At 43.0% G+C, this 22,132-nt stretch overlaps 2 protein-coding genes across 2 annotated transcripts in view; both read left to right on the forward strand.

Moving 5' to 3' along the window:
* Positions 1 to 1,431: 1,431 nt before the first annotated feature.
* On the forward strand, positions 1,432 to 15,135 carry mtif2 (mitochondrial translational initiation factor 2). Its single transcript, XM_083764964.1, has 14 exons — positions 1,432 to 1,544; positions 3,693 to 3,847; positions 4,582 to 4,708; positions 5,006 to 5,204; positions 5,838 to 5,998; positions 7,107 to 7,283; positions 7,722 to 7,861; positions 8,326 to 8,450; positions 8,972 to 9,176; positions 10,431 to 10,683; positions 11,311 to 11,448; positions 12,565 to 12,729; positions 14,432 to 14,572; positions 14,854 to 15,135. The coding sequence occupies exons 2-14, from the start codon at positions 3,698 to 3,700 to the stop codon at positions 15,024 to 15,026; spliced, it is 2,154 nt and encodes a 717-aa protein (XP_083621090.1). The 5' UTR covers positions 1,432 to 1,544; positions 3,693 to 3,697; the 3' UTR covers positions 15,027 to 15,135.
* A 3,440-nt stretch (positions 15,136 to 18,575) lies between these two features.
* Positions 18,576 to 22,132, forward strand: part of LOC310858220 (uncharacterized protein) — a 15,302-nt gene continuing 11,745 nt past the window's right edge. Inside the window, exons 1-2 of the mRNA XM_083764328.1 lie at positions 18,576 to 18,921; positions 21,017 to 21,091. Coding sequence (XP_083620454.1) covers positions 18,741 to 18,921; positions 21,017 to 21,091 — 256 coding nt within the window. The 5' untranslated portion in view covers positions 18,576 to 18,740. The remainder of the gene's footprint in view (positions 18,922 to 21,016; positions 21,092 to 22,132) is intronic.

The following is a 22,132-nucleotide window of genomic DNA, read 5'->3' on the forward strand; positions in this document are numbered from 1 at the left end:
ATCCAGAGTGATTTACAGTAAGGAAGAACAACACATGGTGATACATCACATACATAGAAATAGAACAATAGAACAACACATAGTGATCACTATGTGTTGTTCTATTGTTCTATTTCTATGTATGTGATGTATCACCATGTGTTGTTCTATTGTTCTATTTCTATTATGTGGTGTATCACCATGTGTTGTTCTATTGTTATATGTCTATGTATATGTGATGTATCGATACATCACATGTCGTCTTAGTTTTAGTCGACGAAAACAACACTGATATTCAAAACAACCATGAACATGGTCCACCATGGAATTCATAACAACATTTAGAGACATACACTTATATATTAATAAATAAAAAATAGAATAATCACAGTCGAGGGGAAATAAAGAAAAGTGAAAATGTTTAAAAAAAACGAAATCTCTTTTTACTCCAATACATCTCAGAGACAAATAAATTGTGTACTTTTACTATAAGGCCTACTGCACTTACTACAATTATTTTAAAGCACAGTTCACAGTGCATTGCTTTTATTTAATTTAAAAAATATATATACATTTTGAAGATTCTGCACAATGAGTACTTTTACTTTTTGGTACTTTAAGTACATTTTAATAGCTATACTTTTGTACTTTTACTCGAGTATATTTTGAACTCCAAAATATGTACATTGCAGCATTGATACTTTAGTCCAGTATAAATAATGTTTATTTACATGATACTTTAGTCCAGTATAAATAATGTTTATTTACATTTACATGATACTTTAGTCCAGTATAAATAATGTTTATTTACATTTACATGATACTTTAGTCTAGTATAAATAATGTTTATTTATTTTACATTGATTAGTCTAGTAGCCTATAGATAATGCCAGTACTTTTCCACCACACAGAGTCACATTCAGGCCTATTTATAAACAGAGCAGAAATATGAGACGAGTTCTATTTATAAACCTTTGACAGTTTGTATAAAATGAGTTCTATTCATAATCCTTTGACAGTTTATATAAATGAGTTGTATTTAATAACCTTTGACAGGTTGTATAAATGAGTTGTATTTAATAACCTTTGACAGGTTGTATCTAAAATGAGTTGTATTTAATAACCTTTGACAGGTTGTATAAATGAGTTGTATTTAAAAACCTTTGGCAGGTTGTATAAATTAGTTGTATTTAATAACCTTTGACAGGTACATTTGTATGAAGAAATTATACCCTGTTATAACATGTATATAATATAAGACACTATGTGAACACTGGATTCAGAAATACTTCCCCCATTTGCAACAGATTTTATTGTATTTTGACACTTGCTTTGAAAACAATGTAAACGTCTGTTTCCTCGTGCCAATAAAGCTCCTTTGAATTGAATTGAATTCATTCCGCTCCACGCCAGTAGGGGTCGCTGGCGGACGGAGCGGCGAGCTGCCTGCCAGGAACACCGGACCGGTCCGGAAGTGTCATGGCGGCGCCCTGTGTGTGATCAGAGAGATCAGAGATGTTGTTGAAAATGAAAACAATAAAGCAATAAAAACAGTTCATCTGAAGGTAAGAGAACTTTTATTTAATTTATAGAAACACTTTGACTCGCTGTGACGTCATGTTATTTATTATAAACTAACCGTTTTACACCTAAAGTCTCTGTAGAGACTTCAATTTATAGCAATGCTTATTTATTCTGAGCCACGGACCACCGTTTGATGACATTTAGCCTCTCAGACCCATCTGAGCCACGGACCACCATTTGATGACATTTAGCCTCTCAGACCCATCTGAGCCACGGACCACCGTTTGATGACATTTAGCCTCTCAGACCCATCTGAGCCACGGACCACCGTTTGATGACATTTAGCCTCTCAGACCCATTTGAGCCACGGACCACCATTTGATGACATTTAGCCTCTCAGACCCGTGTGTGTGTGTGTGTGTGTGTGTGTGTGTGTGCCCCTCACTTAGAGCAGCCAAGGTTTGGGCCAAAAGTGGTGTGTGTGTGTGTGTGTGTGTGTGTGTGTGTGTGTGTGTGTGTGTGTGTGTGTGTGTGTGTGTGTGTGTGTGTGTGTGTGTGTGTGTGTGTGTGTGTGTGTGTGAGACTGTGTGTATATGAGTGTGTGCGTGCGTGCGTGCGTGCCAGGTGATTATTTAGTTTACTGGTTCTCAACCGGGGGTCCTTGAGGGGGTTCCAGGTGGTCCCAATGTGGTCCAGGGACCCCCAGGGGTCCTTGAGGGGGTTCCAGGTGGTCCAGGGACCCACAGGGGTCCTTGAGGGGGTTCCAGGTGGTCCCCAGCTAAATGATGGAGAGTTGGTAACTAAATGGAGCCTTTAGATGGATCTTTAACTCTTGGGAGTGTAAAATGGAACCAAATGGACCCTGCCTGGTCCATATGGTTTAGTGGTTTTGCATTAAAGGAGTAACATATTATTTTGTTTATATAAAAGAACAATGTTTTTTTGTAACGGAGGCTTGTATTCGATGTGTCGCCTTGGTTACGCGCTAGGGAAGCTCCAAAAGGGAAATGACACTCCATATATGGAGAGATCCCATTATGTTACTCACATATCCAAGTGTGACATCACCACCAACCCCATATTTGGACCAGCCTGATCTATAGAGCTCCATATATGGAGATGACAGAGACATTTAGTGCTGACGTCACGCCGAAGCAGAACTCCATATATGGAGATGACAGAGACATTTAGTGCTGACGCCACACCGAAGCAGAACTCCATATATGGAGATGACAGAGACATTTAGTGCTGACGTCACGCCGAAGCAGAACTCCATATATGGAGATGACAGAGACATTTAGTGCTGCGTTCACTACGCCTTCTGTACCAGACAGGATATTTGTCGTCACGGTCCAGTCGTGTCAGCGGTCTAGACGTCTAGGTATAATGACAATTATTCTTAGCGACATTTTACCTATTTATGACTGAGGCTGATTCTAAAAAAAGGTCTTCTAAATCCTAAACGTTTTCAGAAAAACCTCATGTTTCTATATCAGTGGTTCTCACAGGGTTAAAACCTCATGTTTCTATGTCAGTGGTTCTCACAGGGTTAAACCCCATGTTTCTATATCAGTGGTTCTCACAGGGTTAAACCCCATGTTTCTATATCAGTGGTTCTCACAGGGTTAAACCCCATGTTTCTATATCAGTGGTTCTCACAGGGTTAAACCCTATGTTTCTGTATCAGTGGTTCTCACAGGGTTAAACCCTATGTTTCTATATCAGTGGTTCTCACAGGGTTAAAACCTCATGTTTCTATATCAGTGGTTCTCACAGGGTTAAACCCTATGTTTCTATATCAGTGGTTCTCACAGGGTTAAACCCTATGTTTCTATATCAGTGGTTCTCACAGGTTTAAAACCTCATGTTTCTATATCAGTGGTTCTCACAGGGTTAAAACCCATGTTTCTATGTCAGTGGTTCTCAAACTATTTCATCAAGGACCCCAGAATGATCTGTATTTGGCTGCCGACCCCTATCTGAAAATGTGTTGTTCCATGGACCCCCCCCCCCCCACCAGAGGAAAAGATTTGAGTTTAAAACGTTCGCTCTGAAATAATATATATTCAAAGATTGGCAACACATTTTGAACAATATGCAGTACGTTTGTACTACTCATTGGCTACGAGCCAATGGGTTTAGAGAGTATATTTTATAGTTTAATAACTGACTTGTTTTTTTCTCGCCAGGAGAGATGAATATGATGACGTCGCTGATGAGGACGGCCAGCCGATTGGTCAGCCGCCGACACGACTCCGCCTCCCTGGTGAGCGGCATCCTGTGTCCTCGATGCCCCGCCCCTCCCCTTCTCAGCCAGCCAACCAGGAGCCTCGCTGCTAAACAGGTGACTCTTGTTGTAGTCCTTGGTGTTCGAACATGCTTGACAATGAATGGTAGACTGCATCTTTGTATCTGTCACTGGCTTCCATTGACAATGAATGGTAAACTGCATCTTTGCATCTTCATGTCGCTGGCTTCCATTGACAATGAATGGTAGACTGCATCTTTGTATCTGTCGCTAGCTTCCATTGCCAATGAATGTAGACTGTGTCTTTGCATCTGTCGCTGGCTTCTATTGACAATGAATGGTAGACTGCATCTTTGTATCTGTTGCTAGCTTCCATTGGCAATGAATGGTAGACTGTGTCTTTGCATCTGTCGCTGGCTTCCATTGACAATGAATGGTAGACTGCATCTTTGCATCTTCATGTTGCTGGCTTCCATTGACAATGAATGGTAGACTGCATCTTTGCATATTCATGTCGCTGGCTTCCATTGACAATGAATGGTAGACTGTGTCTTTGCATCTGTTGCTGGCTTCCATTGACAATGAATGGTAGACTGTATCTTTGCATCTGTCGCTGGCTTCCATTGACAATGAATTGTAGACTGCATCTTTGCATCTGTCGCTGGCTTCCATTGACAATAAATGGTAGACTGCATCTTTGCATCCGTCGCTGAAAATGTGGCACAAATCTTTGAATATATATATTCTTTCAGAAGACTTTTTTTTATTGTTTCGACGTCAGGCCTAAATGTGTTAATAATAACAACAACAACAATAATAACTGTTTCCAGGTCAAAGGTCAGAAGGCGGGGGGGCAGAAGCCTCAGAACAGGAAGTCCAACAAAGACAAACAGGAAGTAGAAATCCGACGGAGGATGACGGTGTCTGAGCTTGCTCACGCCATGAACCGAGACTCTGGTGAGAAAGCTTTATTTATACACTCCTTTATTGACACGAACAGAGACTCTGATGAGAGAACTTTATTTATACACTCCTTTATTGACACGAACAGAGACTCTGGTGAGAGAACTTTATTTATACACTCCTTTATTGACACGAACAGAGACTCTGGTGAGAGAACTTTATTTATACACTCCTTTATTGACACGAACAGAGACTCTGGTGAGAAAACGTTATTCATACACATGCGTGCGTGCATGTCCGTCCGTGTGTGTGTGTGTGTGTGTGTGTGTGTGTGTATGTGCGTACCTGTAGACCATGTGCTGGAGGCTCTGCTGAACACCGGAGCGGATCTGGATTCCCTGGAGGAGGACTCTGTCCTGGAGGAGCGATGGATCAAGGAGGTCGTCAGGACATCTGGCATGAAGTTCAGTTACCAGACCCTGAGCACGGGCCGGGAGAGGAAAGCTCTGGGCCAGGGTTTACAGAGAGCCAACAGGGACGCCTACAGGAGGTACAATATGGACCCTGAGAGGTTAAATAGGAACCCTTTAGAGGGTTAAATATGGTAGTTTTAACCCATTTTGACCTGAGATCAGATTCTAAAAATGTCTTCTAAATCTTGACAGTTTTCTGAAAAAGCTATGTTTCTATGTCAGTCGTTCTTCTATTTTTCAAAAATAGCAGACCTACAAGCTCATAGCGTGCCACTCGGTGGCGCGCTATGAGCTTGTAGGTCTGCTACAGAACGACTGACATAGAAACAGCTTTTTCAGAAAACTGTTTTAACATTTATAGAATCTGATCTCGGGTCAAAATGGGTTTTAAATACTTCACTTTATGCACAATGAATTGAGAATATATGAAAGTTTAACTAAATTATATTACGGAAGAAAATGAACTTTTACACAATATTCTAATTCAGTGAGATGGAGCAGTATACACGGAGTCAATGCTCCCCCTAACGTGCGCCCGCATGTGCACACACACACACACACACACACACACCTAACGTGCGCCCGCACGTGCACGGCTCAGGAACTCCCCACGCAGAACAGATCTATTTGTGTATTGTAGTGCTGCTTGGTACAGAACAGCGCCACCCTGTGGTCACATGGTGTATATAAAGATGTGAATGTGTTCCCAGGCCCCCTGCGGACCCTGCCTGTTTGGTACAGCGCCACCCTGTGGTCACCATCATGGGTCACGTGGATCACGGTAAAACCACTCTACTGGACAGTCTGAGGAAGAGTCAGATCACCTCCACCGAGCACGGAGGAATCACTCAGCATATTGGAGCCTTTATAGGTAAATATATATGTCATCAGCATATTGGAGCCTTTATAGGTAAATATATATGTCATCAGCATATAGGATCATTTATAGGTAAATATATATGTCATCAGCATATAGGATCATTTATAGGTAAATATATATGTCATCAGCATATAGGATAAATTATAGGTAAATATATATATCTATATATGGGTATACCGGCATGTCTATAAATATGTCTATATGTAATAAACACGTAGTCCGTCAGCATTATTGATGACTTAATTCAAGCCAGCATTTTCCTCCCGTTCAACTCTTATTTTGAAGAGCCAAAAACCCAGACCGGATGTTATGATCTTATGTTAGTGTGTGTGACGATGCGTGATCACTTCCGGTTTACCGTCCGTGCTGCTAAAACACCATGCGACAGCGTCGGCTCTGGGCCGTGGAACACACCTTGCTTTGACCAGAAATGCCATCAGGAATAGGAGATACAGGCCATTGAAAGAAACGGATAGAACGGGTCTGTATATGCGCAAGATGGCGCAATCCAGTATTATTAACTACACCAGCTAGCAACCCGATGCTAACGTGAGTAGCATTACAACTTGATCAATCAAAAGCACAAAAGACCAATTGCCGTACATCTACGGCATTGACATTTTTATAGCGCTTTTCTATGCACTACGTGCTTACTCAAAGCGCTTTAACGGTCCATTCATTCATACATTGGGAGGTGAAGCGTCGAACAGTCGACGCCAGCGTCCTCACTTCACACATTCACACACCGACGGTGGTGAGCTCACACCGACCGGGTCATTGGAGGCAATGTGGGGTTCAGTGTCTTGCCCAAGGACACTTCGACATGTGCACAGGAGGAGCCGGGATTCGAACCGCCGACCCACGGATCATGGGACGACCTGCTCTACCTCCTGGGCCACATCCGCCCCCACATTAATACATAGTCCGATCACTTCCACTGAGCATGGAGGAATTACTCTGCATAATACGACATGTAAACAGCAAAATATCGTATCTTTTTGCAATGGAGACAATCGGCATCGAATCGTTTAGCGATGAAAATCCACTGAAAAGGTAACACTGTGTGCGTGCGTGTCCGTGTGTGTGTGTGTGTGTGAAGTGAGTCTTCCCTCAGGAGAGAAGATCACCTTCCTGGACACTCCCGGCCACGCTGCCTTCAGCTCCATGAGGGCCCGCGGAGCCCAGAGCACTGACATCATCATCCTGGTGGTGGCGGCCGACGACGGAGTCATGAACCAGACCCTGGAGAGCATACAGCATGCTAAGAATGCTAACGGTACTGTTAGAGTCAATACAGCACGCTAAGAATGCTAACGGTACTGTTAGAGTCAATACAGCACGCTAAGAATGCTAACGGTACTGTTAGAGTCAATACAGCATGCTAAGAATGCTAACGGTACTGTTAGAGTCAATACAGCACGCTAAGAATGTTAACGGTACTGTTAGTCAATACAGCGCGCTAAGAATGCTAACGGTACTGTTAGAGTCAATACAGCATGCTAAGAATGCTAACGGTACTGTTATAGTCAATAGTGTGCGTCACAGTGACTATCATCGTGGCAGTCCAGAGTCAGTGAAACTGTGTGTGTGTGTGTGTGTGTGTGTGTGTGTGTGTGTGTGTGTGTGTGTGTGTGTGTGTGTGTGTGTGTGTGTGTGTGTGTGTGTGTGTGTGTGTGTGTGTGTGTGTGTGTGTGTGCGTGCGCGTGCGTCACAGTGCCCATCATCGTGGCGGTCAATAAGTGTGACAGACCCCAGGCAGATCCAGAGTCAGTGAAACAGCAGCTGTTGCTTCATGGCGTGGTGTGTGAACAGTTTGGAGGAGACGTCCAGGCCATCCACATCTCTGCTCTCAAGGTAACACCCCTTCTTTCTGATTGGATGTATTGTTACATAAAAAAACAAACATAATCTTTTGGCTGTGTCACATGGTCTCACAGGGTGACAATCTATTGGCTCTGCTGTGTCACATGGTCTCACAGGGTGACAATCTATTGTCTCTGCTGTGTCACATGGTCTCACAGGGTGACAATCTATTGGCTCTGCTGTGTCACATGGTCTCACAGGGTGACAATCTGTTGGCTCTGCTGTGTCACATGGTCTCGCATGGTGACAATCTATTGGCTCTGCTGTGTCACATGGTCTCACAGGGTGACAATCTATTGGCTCTGCTGTGTCACATGGTCTCACAGGGTGACGACAATCTATTGGCTCTGCTGTGTCACATGGTCTCACAGGGTGACAATCTATTGGCTCTGCTGTGTCACATGGTCTCACAGGGTGATAATCTATTGGCTCTGCTGTGTCACATGGTCTCACAGGGTGATAATCTATTGGCTCTGGTGGAAGCGACGGTGACGCAGGCGGAGGTGATGGAGTTGAAGGCGGAGCCAACCGGACCGGTGGAGGGTACTGTCATCGAGAGCCGCAACGACCGGGGGAAAGGGTTAATATTATTATAATGACTTCATTAATTATTCATTTTTATAATGACCTGGAGAAAGGGTTAATATTATTATAATGACTTAATTAATTATTCATTTTTATAATGACCTGGGGAAAGGGTTCATATTATTATAATGACTTCATTAATTATTCATTATTATAATGACCTGGGGAAAGGGTTAATATTATTATAATGACTTCATTAATTATTCATTATTATAATGACCTGGGGAAAGGGTTAATATTATTATAATGACTTCATTAATTATTCATTATTATAATGACCTGGGGAAAGGGTTAATATTATTATAATGACTTCATTAATTATTCATTATTATAATGACCTGGGGAAAGGGTTAATATTATTATAATGACTTCATTAATTATTCATTATTGTAATGACCTGGAGAAAGGGTTAATATTATTATTATAGGATGTAAGTGTGTTCTGATTGGTCCCCAGGCCTGTAAGTGTGTTCTGATTGGTCCCCAGGCATGTAAGTGTGTTCTGATTGGTCCCCAGGCCTGTCACCACAGCCATCGTCCAGAGGGGAACTCTCCGTAAGGGGTGTGTCCTGGTAGCAGGTAAAACCTGGGCCAAAGTCCGCTTCCTATTCGACGAACACAACCGTGTGGTCACAGAGGCCACGCCCAGTGTCGCCGTGGAGATCGTTGGATGGAAGGAGCTTCCTGGTGCTGGGGAGGACATCCTGGAGGTTGAGTCAGAGGTACCTCTCCTCTCCTCTCTCTGGTTACATTAAACCCTATAGCCAAATTCCAATACCCAAAATCTCGGCCACTCGCTCACTCACACTCGCTCACTCCAGCATGGCAAATAACGGTGAAATTGGTGACCTGCCAAATGTGTGACCATCTTGTTCACACAACTATTACATGGAAGTCTTTAAATACATGGCCTAAATACAGTTAGGTTGAACTCTGCGAATGAACAAACTGCAACAATTGACATTAGGACACATTTACATTATGTGATTGTCTACACAGTTGTCACATATTTCAGCAGGTCACCAATTCCACCATAACACCACCTTTCTGGAGTGACTGAGTGTGAGTGAGCGAGTAGCCGAGATTCTGGGTATTGGAATTTGGCTTATGGGTCCTCTCCTCTCCTATCTCTGGTTACATTAAACCCTATGGAGCCTCTCCTCTCCTCTCCTCTCCTCTCCTCTCCTCTCCTCTCCTCTCCTCTCCTCTCCTCTCCTCTCCTCTCCTCTCCTCTCCTCTCCTCTCCTCTCCTCTCCTCTCCTCTCCTCTCCTCTCCTCTCTATGGTTACATTAAACCCTATGGGCCCTCTCCTCTCCTCTCTCTAGTTACATTAAACCCTATGGGCCCTCTCCTCTCCTCTCTCTGGTTACATTAAACCCTATGGAGCCTCTCCTCTCCTCTCCTCTCCTCTCCTCTCCTCTCCTCTCCTCTCCTCTCCTCTCCTCTCCTCTCCTCTCCTCTCCTCTCCTCTCCTCTCCTCTCCTCTCCCCCTCCCCTCCCCTCCCCTCTCCTCTCTCTAGTTACATTAAACCCTATGGAGCCTCTCCTCTCTCTCCACAGCAACGGGCCAGGGAGGTGTTACACAGCGTTGTGTGTCTATAATAAAGTGTCTCCACAGCAACGGGCCAGGCAGGTGTTACACAGCGTTGTGTGTCTATAATAAAGTGTCTCCACAGAAACGGGCCAGGGAGGTGTTACACAGCGTTGTGTGTCTATAATAAAGTGTCTCCACAGCAACAGGCCAGGGAGGTGTTACACAGCGTTGTGTGTCTATAATAAAGTGTCTCCACAGCAACGGGCCAGGGAGGTGTTACACAGCGTTGTGTGTCTATAATAAAGTGTCTCCACAGCAACGGGCCAGGGAGGTGGAGGAGGTGTTACACAGCGTTGTGTGTCTATAATAAAGTGTCTCCACAGCAACGGGCCAGGGAGGTGTTACACAGCGTTGTGTGTCTATAATAAAGTGTCTCCACAGCAACGGGCCAGGGAGGTGGTGGAGTGGAGGCTCTTTGAGGAGGAGCAGGCCAGGCTTCAGGAGGACGTGGAGCTGATCCAGGACCGGCAGAAGGAGCACCAGGAGGAGTACCGCCGCCACAGGGAGGCGCTGTCTCACCTGGGCTGGAGGCAGAGGAGGGTGGCTGAGTACCGCGCCAACCGGACGCAGTTCAGCCAGAGGCCCTCCGAGAGGAGCCAGAGACACACCTTGAGCCTCCCACTCATCATCAAAGGTAGCCCCTCCCCCTCATCATCAAAGGTAGCCCCTCCCCCTCATCATCAGCCCCCCCACTCAAATCAAAGGTAGCCCCTCCCATTCAAATCAAAGGTAGCCCCTCCCACTCATCATCAAAGTTAGCCCCTCCCACTCAGATCAAAGGTAGCCCCTCCCACTCAGATCAAAGGTAGCCCCTCCCACTCATCATCTTAGGTGGCCCCTCCCCCTCATCAGCCCCTCCCCCTCATCATCAGCCCCTCCCACTCAGATCAAAGGTAGCCCCTCCCACTCATCATCAAAGGTAGCCCCTCCCACTCATCATCAAAGGTAGCCCTCCCCCTCAGATCAAAGTTAGCCACTCCCACTCATAATCAGCCCCTCCCACTCAGATCAAAGGTAGCCCCTCCCTCTCAGATCAAAGTTAGCCACTCCCCCTCATCATCAGCCCCTCCCACTCATATCAAAGGTAGTCCCTCCCCCTCATCATCAAAGGTAGCCCCTCCCACTCATCTTCAAAGGTAGCCCCTCCCACTCAGATCAAAGGTAGCCCCTCCCACTCAGATCAAAGGTAGCCAATCAGAATGCTGTGTTCTATGATGATGTAAACATGATGATGTAAATGTGTGTGCGTGCGTGCCTCTAGGCGACGTGGACGGGTCAGTGGAGACCCTCCTGAACATCCTGGACAGCTACCCGGGTCAGGACTGTCCGATGGAGCTGATTCACTTCGGCATCGGAGACGTGTCCGAGAACGACGTCAACATGGCCGCCGCCTTCTCAGGTAACCTCTGACCCTGACCCCTGACCTTCACCTTGACCCGTCGCTACCACGTTAACCACGGTAACCCCACTTCAGAGCCTTACGCACACTGTGTTCACTTCCTGGGGCTTCAGTCCAATGGAGGCTCTCCTACATAGACTTCTATTGGCTTCAGTCCAATGGAGGCTCTCCTACATGGACTTCTATTGGCTTCAGTCCAATGGAGGCTCTCCTACATAGACTTCTATTGGCTTCAGTCCAATGGAGGCTCTCCTACATATACTTCTATTGGCTTCAGTCCAATGGAGGCTCTCCTACATAGACTTCTATTGGCTTCAGTCCAATGGAGGCTCTCCTACATAGACTTCTATTTGCTTCAGTCCAATGGAGGCTCTCCTACATATACTTCTATTGGCTTCAGTCCAATGGAGGCTCTCCTACATAGACTTCTATTGGCTTCAGTCCAATGGAGGCTCTCCTACATAGACTTCTATTGGCTTCAGTCCAATGGAGGCTCTCCTACATAGACTTATATTGGCTTCAGTCCAATGGAGGCTCTCCTACATAGACTTCTATTGGCTTCAGTCCAATGGAGGCTCTCCTACATAGACTTCTATTGGCTTCAGTCCAATGGAGGCTCTCCTACATAGACTTCTATTGGCTTCAGTCCAATGGAGGCTCTCCTACATAGACTTCTATTGGCTTCAGTCCAATGGAGGCTCTCCTACATGGACTTATTTTGGCTTCAGTCCAATGGAGGCTCTCCTACATGGACTTCTATTGGCTTCAGTCCAATGGAGGCTCTCCTACATGGACTTCTATTGGCTTCAGTCCAATGGAGGCTCTCCTACATAGACTTCTATTGGCTTCAGTCCAATGGAGGCTCTCCTACATAGACTTCTATTGGCTTCAGTCCAATGGAGGCTCTCCTACATAGACTTCAATGTATATGAAGATATGGCAGTAAAAGTGGCCATATCTTCCCGGCACCCCAACCTTCTATTTTGAAAGAAATCCCGGCGCTGATTTTGTCAGCCCATTCTGACCTGAGATCAGATTAAAAAAATGTCTTCTACATCCTGACAGTTTTCTGAAAAAGCTATGTTTCTTCTTTTATTTATTTTTTAACCCCTTCAGGCTCCATCTATGGCTTCCACGTGTCGATGAACAAGCATGTCCAGCAGATGGCGCTGAAGAAGGAGGTGCCGGTGAAACTCCACAACGTCATCTACAAACTGATCGACGAGCTGAAGGGCCATCTGAGCAGCTTACTGCCCCCGGTGGTCACGGAGAATATACTGGGTACAGATTACACCTTTTATTACACACTGCCCCCTGGTGGTCACAGAATATACTGGGTACAGATTACACCTTTTATTACATACTGCCCCCTGGTGGTCACGGAGATGTGCCACAGCAACGGGCCAGGGAGGTGTTACACAGCGTTGTGTGTCTATAATAAAGTATCTCCACAGCAACGGGCCAGGGAGGTGTTACACAGCGTTGTGTGTCTATAATAAAGTGTCTCCACAGCAACGGGCCAGGGAGGTGGAGGAGGTGTTACACAGCGTTGTGTGTCTATAATAAAGTGTCTCCACAGCAACGGGCCAGGGAGGTGTTACACAGCGTTGTGTGTCTATAATAAAGTGTCTCCACAGCAACGGGCCAGGGAGGTGGAGGAGGTGTTACACAGCGTTGTGTGTCTATAATAAAGTGTCTCCACAACAACGGGCCAGGGAGGTGTTACACAGCGTTGTGGTCACGGAGAATATACTGGGTACAGATTACACCTTTTATTACACACTGCCCCCTGGTGGTCACAGAATATACTGGGTACAGATTACACCTTTTATTACATACTGCCCCCTGGTGGTCACGGAGAATATACTGGGTACAGATTACACCTTTTATTACATACTGCCCCCTGGTGGTCACAGAGAATATACTGGGTACAGATTACACCTTTTATTACATACTGCCCCCTGGTGGTCAGGCAATCTGATTGGCCAGTATGGGATGATGCATGATGATGTATGATGATAAGAGCTGATAATTCTGCTAAATATGTTTAATTTAGGTTAATTATTATATTAATTTGTATAAATTTAAGTTCAATAAATTAAACATCTGAAACGTTGGTTGATAATAAATAAATAAATTGAGATTTTTATTTTATTTTACTAACCCATCCTTGGCGGGAACCCCTTTTGGTGTTTTAAGCATTATGTTATACTTTAGCTATTGAAAAATCTACAAGCTCAAAAATAGCAGCCGCGCTACGAGCTTGTACGTCTGCTATTTTTGAAAAATCGTGAAAATGTGGTGCAAATCTTAGAATATATATTCTTTCAGAGTGAACGTTTTTAACTCAAATCTTTGCTTCATGAGGGGGTCCGTGGAACAACATATTTTCAGAATGGGGTCGGCGGCCAAATACAGATAATTCTGGGGGTCCTTGACATGTAAAAGGTTCAGCACCACTGACATAGAAGCATAGGTGGTTCTTCAGAAAACTCATGATTTAGAAGGCATTTGTAGAATCGTCCTCAGGTCTAAATGGGCTAAAGATCTGTGGAATGCACTTCCCATTGCAGTCAGAACTGCAGCATCACTCCCAATCTTCCGCCGTAGTCTGAAAACCCACCTTTTCAGACTCCATCATGCCCCATAGCACTTACCCTACCCCCTTAGATAGCATTTCTGTAGACTTAGATAGCATTTGATACAGACTTATAGCATGTTATGTAGACAGCACTATAATTGCATTGTATGTAGTCATAGCACGTCATAGTACATATGTATAGGATAGTATAGTATATATGTATAGTTTCATTATATAGATATTCCACTGTTACTTTCTTAGCTTACGCATGTTTCATGATAAATGCTTTTCATGTGATGTATTCCCATGCTTTTTTGTTCTTGCTTAATGTAAGTCGCTCTGGATTAAGAGCGTCTGCTAAATGCCTAAATTGTAAATTGTTTTTCTGGTGTCGTCCACCAGGGGAGGCGACGGTCCTGGCCATGTTCGAGGTGACCACGGGGAAGAAGAAGGTGGTCGTGGCTGGATGTCGAGTTCAGAAAGGACTTCTGGACCGCAAGATGACCTTCAGACTGACCAGGGAAGGGAGTTTACTGTGGGAAGGTAGGGAGATCCTCAGGGCTCTGTTCTAGAACCAGTTATTTTGGGCAGCGGTGGCCCAAGGGACCCTTGTTACCGGTTTGATTCCCCCGGACGGGCAGGAAAAATCTGGAATTTACGTCATATGTGTCTGAGCAAATCGACATCAATGATAAGAGCGCCCCTCACTTCACACGGGTGTGATTAAAAATCACACCCGTTTTTTATCTATTGACTGAATGACTGAATGTAATCTATTGACTGAATGTAATCTGTTGATGACTGAATGTAATCTATTCCTTTAGGCTCTCTGGTGGCGCTGAAGCATCACAAGGACGACGTCCAATCAGTGAAGAGCGGGATGGAATGCGGCCTGTCGGTCGCCGATAATGACATCACCTTCTCGCCCGGTGACGTCATCGTCTGCTACGAGCCAAAAGAAACGCCGCAGAAGATCACGTGGGACCCGGGCTTCTGATGACGTCATCGTTTATGCTAATGAGATCGCCTTTATTTTCCGATGCTTTGGACTAAACCCGACATCTGTCAAACCATCACTAAACAAAATGTAAAATATACCATGAAAATATTTCTCAACAAAATATATTCATTCTTTCTCTGCTAAATAGGAATTTGTTCGTACCCCCCAACTATTGGATGTACATGTTTTTTTCCTTCTCCAGTGACATAAGTCCGCCTCCTCCACATGTGGCACAGAAAACACTGCTTGAAACCCGATACTATGCAGCCCCCCCCCCCCCATCCACTAGCTGACCCAACACACACATGCACGCACTGCGTGCACACACACTAAAAGGCTTTGCTGTTTGTTAAAACATTTTCGCTGAATGAATAGAGCTTCAGAATGATAAAGTAGCCTATCTAGCCTACATATGTGGAAGTGAAAGGACCACAACAACCCACTGGCTTTATTGCGTTGTGTGATATAAGCATAATAAAAGTAGGATATATAAATATAAATCAAAAGCTATAGTTAATTTATCTCTGAGCATGCCTGAATGCACAGACTGCTATGAATGACGGTGAGAAAAATGTATTTATTTATATGTGGACTGAACTGAATAATATGTAAGTCAGAGAGACTATACCTAATTCCTGTTATAGTGTCCGTTATTTGCAAAGACAGTCAGAGGGGGGGTGAATGGTGATTTATACGTGTGCGCATCCTGGCGCTTATTCACTATTTCAGGAATAAATAGCCTTGCCTTGCACATGTTACCATACATAATAACATACACATTGGCCTCGGTTACATGCACAAAATGATGAATTGTCTATTCCGTAGACTGTACGGCTCTGTTCGGAGTTCCAGTGATCCAGCTGTGTGACACTGTATTGTTCCACCACTTTTGCTTTGGCAATGTAAACGTATGTTTTCCCATGCCAATAAAGCCCTTTGAATTGAATTGAATTGATACACGTCATTATAGTGATCGCGGAATGTGCCGTCGCTTTGAAATGACAGCGTAGTACATTCCGATTCTAGAGGGAAATACGACCACCACTCTGTCCTTGCATCGAATCCTCTCCTCCTCGCTGGGGGCGGAGCCGAGGAGCGAGTGAAGGACGCGAGGAGAGTGAGCGAGTGTGAAAGTTGCGGTATTGGAATTTAGTTTAGCTCTAATCCCAAAGACAATCTGTGTCCATGAGCCAAATATGGGCGTGTTGCCTGCTGACTTCCTGTACATCTCATTGGATGAGATGTGTGTGTGATTCATGTTGATAATGTCATACTGTAAAATGTGTCTTTAATTTATAATAAAATCTAATAATTGATTTTCTGTGTGTGTGTGTGTGTGTTTGCGTGCGTGCACGTGCACAAGATTTTAGTCTACTATAGTCACTTTTTGTCCAAATATCGTATAGCCTAGAGTTTAAGGCATATTTGTCTTATTAGCCAGAGATTAAAAAAATGCTGAACTATCCCTTTAAAGTACATTTTGATGGCAATACTTCTGTATGTTTACTTGTACTGATATTACTACTGTATAACAGAGTATGTATTCATTACACTATTACTACAATTTACAATAATTAGCTATTTATCAAACACTCTTAATCCAGAGCAATTTACATTAATCAAGAACAAAAAGCATGGCAATACTGTATCACATAAAAAAACTGGTAGATATAATGAAACTATACATCTATACTAATAATAACAACAATAATAATAATAAAACTTTATTTGTATAGCACCTTTCATGACATGAAATGCAGCTCAAAGTGCTTCATACTATACTATACATATACACTATAAAGTGCTATGACTACATAAAATGCAATTCTGGTGCTGTACGTAACATGCTATAAGTCTGTATAAAATGCTATCTAAGTCTACATAAAGTTCTATCTAAGGGGCTAGGGTAAGTGCTACGGGCCATGGTGGAGTCTGAAGGGTGGGTTTTCAAACTACGGCGGAAGATTGGGAGTGAGTCTGTAGTTCTGACTGCAATGGGAAGTTCATTCCAGAGTTTAGATTGGGAGTGAGTCTGTAGTTCTGATTTGGGAAGTGCATTCCATAGTTTAGATTGGGAGTGAGTCTGTTCTGATGAATTGAGCATGCTGGACCCTGTTGTAATGCTTTATCAATGTGTCGTAGCCTTCTGCAAACTGTTAATCAATCAATGACCACAAAACAAAACAGTATTTTCTTTATAATATATTAATATTACTATATTTAGTTCTTCAAATCAAACAGGAGTTAGATAGGCTAAATGATAAAATGCTGCGCAGCTTTCACTCTCTCCAACAACTACAACGGCCACGCATGCGCAGTGTGCGGCGCAACCACGACGCCCTCGAACACTCCCCAACAACATCCTGCCAGTGTTACCATGTCTGCTTATTATAAGCGACTTTGGGCTTGTTTCTCTGTAACGTTGCTTATAAATATTGGTAGTTGCGGTTTGCGTTTTTTTGGGGGCTTGTTTCTATAGTGTAGTTGTTTATTTGGGCTTGTTTCCTAATGATGTTTAAATTAATTTTAAGGACCTCCACATTCATGTATTTTTCCAACTAAGGAATAGAGGATATTTAAAAATGTTTTGTGCCAGAAGGAACAACACGATTTTTGTTTTTGTATTTGTACGTCTCTAAATGTTTTGATGAATTGAACATGGTGGACCCTCTTGTAAACAAGTGTATTGCTTATGGTGTTGTCCAATTAACTCACTGTTAACATTCTTTGTATTGAGTTTGTGTACTGTAATGCTGCAAACTGTTAATACATATTTCAATCAATCAATCAATTTGTGTTGTTGGCTAATGAGACAAATATTCCTTAAAACAATTTTACTTGCCCTCTACAACTAAAATAAAAAAATAAAAACACCTTAAATATTATATTTATTTCATAAATAGAAAATATTTCACTCAATAGGATCTGCTCCTGTTGCAAGTTGATGATGTCATATGTCTGTGTGGTCTAGCCCTATGGAATGTATGGAGTGCGTATGCTACTAAAAACCAACTTTATGCTTCCTAAGAATAATATGAGCATCAAAGCAATATTTTAAATACTTTGTATTAGCACGTGCATTCCATATAGGGCTAGAACACACAGACATATGACATCAACAGGAGCAGTTCCCTTTTGAGTGAAAGATTCTTCTCTATTTATGAAAGAAATAAAATATTGAAAGTGTTTTTAATTTTTAATTTTAGTTATAGAGGGCAAGTATAATGTTTTAAGGCATATTTGTCATATTAGCCAGGGTTCCTTTTAAAATGTTTCAAAGAATATTCCACATTTTTGTCACATTTTTTTTCTTCCATGATTGTTTTTTTTAAACTATCAGATCTACAAGCTCTCACCTCGTCGCAATGCGACGCGTTGAGAGCTTGTAGATCTGCTAGTTTCAAATAGTCAGGCTCCTTTTGGGCTTGTTTTTTCATGGACCTGGTTGCTTGTTTCTCTCACACAATGTGGCAACACTGCATCCATCCTGCCCGCCAGCCGAAATGCATTGTGGGATGAAAACAAGATGGCGGCGGGCTGTTTGAAAAGACGTCTTTTAAGAAGAAGATCTAAAACAACAAAACAAAGATTAATTTCATGAACACAAACACCTGCATTCAACCAAATTATGTCGCGTTCCATGATGCGTTGTTGTGACGTCAGCTTGTAGTCTCAGTACGTCAGTTTGTAGTTCGTTTAGTTTAGGTCACTATGAGCAGCGGCAGAGCCAACAGACTGAGTAGAAGATCTATTAGATCTACACACACACAGCAACAAGACACACACATCAGATCTCCGCACACACACATCAGATCTCCACACACACACATCAGATCTCCACACACACACATTCAGCCAGATGTGTGTGTTGCTGTGGACTCTACAACAGCAGGTGAATAGAAATACTCTACAGGCTACTCTATTTACAGTGGTTCCCAACGGGGGGTCCGGGGTGTCCGGGGACCCCCAGGGGTCCTTGAGGGAGTTCCATCGAACCAAATGGACCCATAGTTCCATTGATTTTACAATATAAGTTGGCGTCTCAGAGATAGAAATGCCATTAAATGGGGGCCCGTAGCCTAATGCAGGTTTATAGCCACAATTTGCAACGCTAGATATTTTTATAATGGGATGAATCTAGAACCTCCATTGACTCCCCACTCATCCAATTTGGTTTGCGATCTGCTTGTCTTAAACAACGTTTAAATCCCCAACATTGCAGCTGTAGACCAAGCTTGAATTATCCTCTTTCAATCTGCCGAGCTTGTTTTTCATAAAAATCCACCGTAGAGATGTTATTATGATATACTTTCTGTCAAGACATCCTCTGCACAGGTGATTCTTTTTTTAAGTGTTGCAGTTTGGAAGCACAAGTTTTTGTTAACGGGTCGTGCTGCTGCCTCCTGCATTATGTGCAAAATCGAAACAGGTGGTACGCTGGGCCGTTCAGTGACGTACGACGAGTGCTTCCAAACTCCAGCACAGAAAAATAATCACCTGCACAGAATTTATTGACAGAAAGTAGCTCATAACATCTCTACGGTGGATTTTTATGAAAAACAAGCTCGGCACATTGAAAGAGGATAATTCAAGCTTGGTCTACAGCTGCAATGTTGGTGAGTTTAACGTTGTTTAAGACAAGCAGATCGCAAACCAAATTGGATGAGTGGGGAGTCAATAGAGGGTATTGCAACTCTAGATTCATCCCATTATAAAAAAAATCTAGGCTAAATGCAGGTCAAACTGGGGGTCCTTGAAATTGTTGAGATTTTGTCCACAGTTCCATCCAAGCTGTGTTGATGTTGGTACCATTAGGAGAGATAACATGATGTTGGTACCATTAGGAGAGATAACATGATGTTGGTACCATTAGGAGAGATAACATCGTGTTGGTACCATTAGGAGAGAGAACATGATGTTGGTACCATTAGGAGAGATAACATGGTGTTGGTACCATTAGGAGAGATAACATGATGTTGGTACCATTAGGAGAGATAACGTGATGTTGGTACCATTAGGAGAGATAACATGATGTTGGTACCATTAGGAGAGATAACAGGCAAACGTTGATCAAAATATCAATTCTACATTCTCTAATTGTGTAGACTTCTGGTACATTAACTAATGCAGGTGTTTAACAATTATTTGTGTTCAGTAACAGTGTTAAATAGCTCTATATTGTGACAGTAATCATTAGAGAGGCTAAAGGCTCATTCATAGTCTGGATTTTCGGTGGTCACCGCTCCGGTGGTGACGTGACCACCACTCCGGTGGTGAGGTGACCACCGCTCCGGTGAGAGGCTAAATGTCATCACATGGTGGTCCGTGGCTCAAATGGTCTGAGAGGCTAAATGTCATCAAACGGTGGTCCCTGGAACAACATATTTTTCAACAACGGGTGAAGGTCGGCGGCCAATTACATATCATTTATGGGGTCCTTGACATGAAATAGTTTGATAACCACTGATATAGAAACATAGGGTTTAACCCTGTGAGAACCACTGATATAGAAACATGAGGTTTAACCCTGTGAGAACCACTGATATAGAAACATAGAAAACATTTGTACAATCTGTTCTCGGGTCTAAATGTGTTAATTAATTTCTCTTCAGAATTGTATCTTATCGTTCTGCATTAATTAACATAATTATTAATTAACATAATTATTGCCTATACCCTAGCCCCTTAGATGGCACTTTATGTAGACTTAGATTGCATTTTATTACAGACTTATAGCACGTAGACAGCACTAGAATTGCATTTTATGTAGTCATAGCACTTTTTAGTATATATGAATAGCATAGTTTATAGTTTCATTATATAGATATTCCACACTGTTACGTTCTTAGCTTACGCATGTATGTGATGTATGCCATGCCTTTTGTTCTTGCTCAATGTAAGTCACTCTGGATTAAGAGCGTCTGATAAATGCCTAAATTATAAATTGTATTAATTAATGAATCGATGAATGTTTGTTTTCTCTGCAGATTTTAAGACTCCAACGCGAGTGACCAAGTCCCGCTACGGGGGAGGGTTCAACGCAGAGTCCCGCTACGGGGGAGGTAATAGTCCTTTTTTCCCCTCTTTAACCCATTCTGACCTGAGATCAGATTCTAAAAATGTCTTCTACATCCTGACAGTTTTCATTCTGACCTGAGATCAGATTCTAAAAATGTCTTCTACATCCTGATAGTTTTCCATTCTGACCTGAGATCAGATTCTAGAAATGTCTTCTTCATCCTGACAGTTTTCCATTCTGACCTGAGATCAGATTCTAAAAATGTCTTCTACATCCTGACAGTTTTCCATTCTGACCTGAGATCAGATTCTAAAAATGTCTTCTACATCCTGACAGTTTTCCATTCTGACCTGAGATCAGATTAAAAAAATGTCTTCTACGTCAGTCGCTCTTCGATTTTTCAAAAATAGCAGACCTACAAGCTCATAGCGCGCCACTATTTTTCAATAGCTAAAGCATGACATGATGCTAACACCAAAATGGATTCCCGTTCAGAATGGGTTAATGTTACAAAAAATTCCCACAATTTTGTAACCCATTTTTACACACTTCCTCTGCCAACCTGGGGTGGGGGGGGGGGGGGGGGGCAGCGGACTGACCTCATGCTTCCTTATATGCATGAGGAGTCCAAGCTGCTTCTTTTCACCTGACAGGGGGGAGAGTTTCCCCGGCCGGACGTAGCGCGGAGGTACACGTTATTCCCCATCTGAAAATAACATATTTTCAGATCTGAAAATAACATATTTTCAGATGTGTGTCTGTGGCCAAATCAGACAATTCTGGAGGTTCTTGACATGAAAAAGGTGGAACACCACTGACATAGAAACATGTTAGAATTCAGAAGCCTTTTTTGTAATCGACCTCAGTCCAAAATGGGTAAAGATATTTGGATTACCAGCTACAGTGCCTGGGGGTCCGGAGCTAGAAATTTAATTTAACATATATCTCGTCCCATAGGTGGAAGGTTCATTTAACATATGGTCTCGTCCCATAGGTGCAGGTTTCATTAACATATCGTCTCGTCCCATAGGTGGAAGGTTCATTTAACATATGGTCTCGTCCCATAGGTGGAGGGTTCATTCAC

This window comes from Protomyctophum parallelum, assembly GCF_964188405.1.
Source record: "Protomyctophum parallelum genome assembly, chromosome: 5".
Lineage (NCBI taxonomy): Eukaryota > Metazoa > Chordata > Actinopteri > Myctophiformes > Myctophidae > Protomyctophum > Protomyctophum parallelum.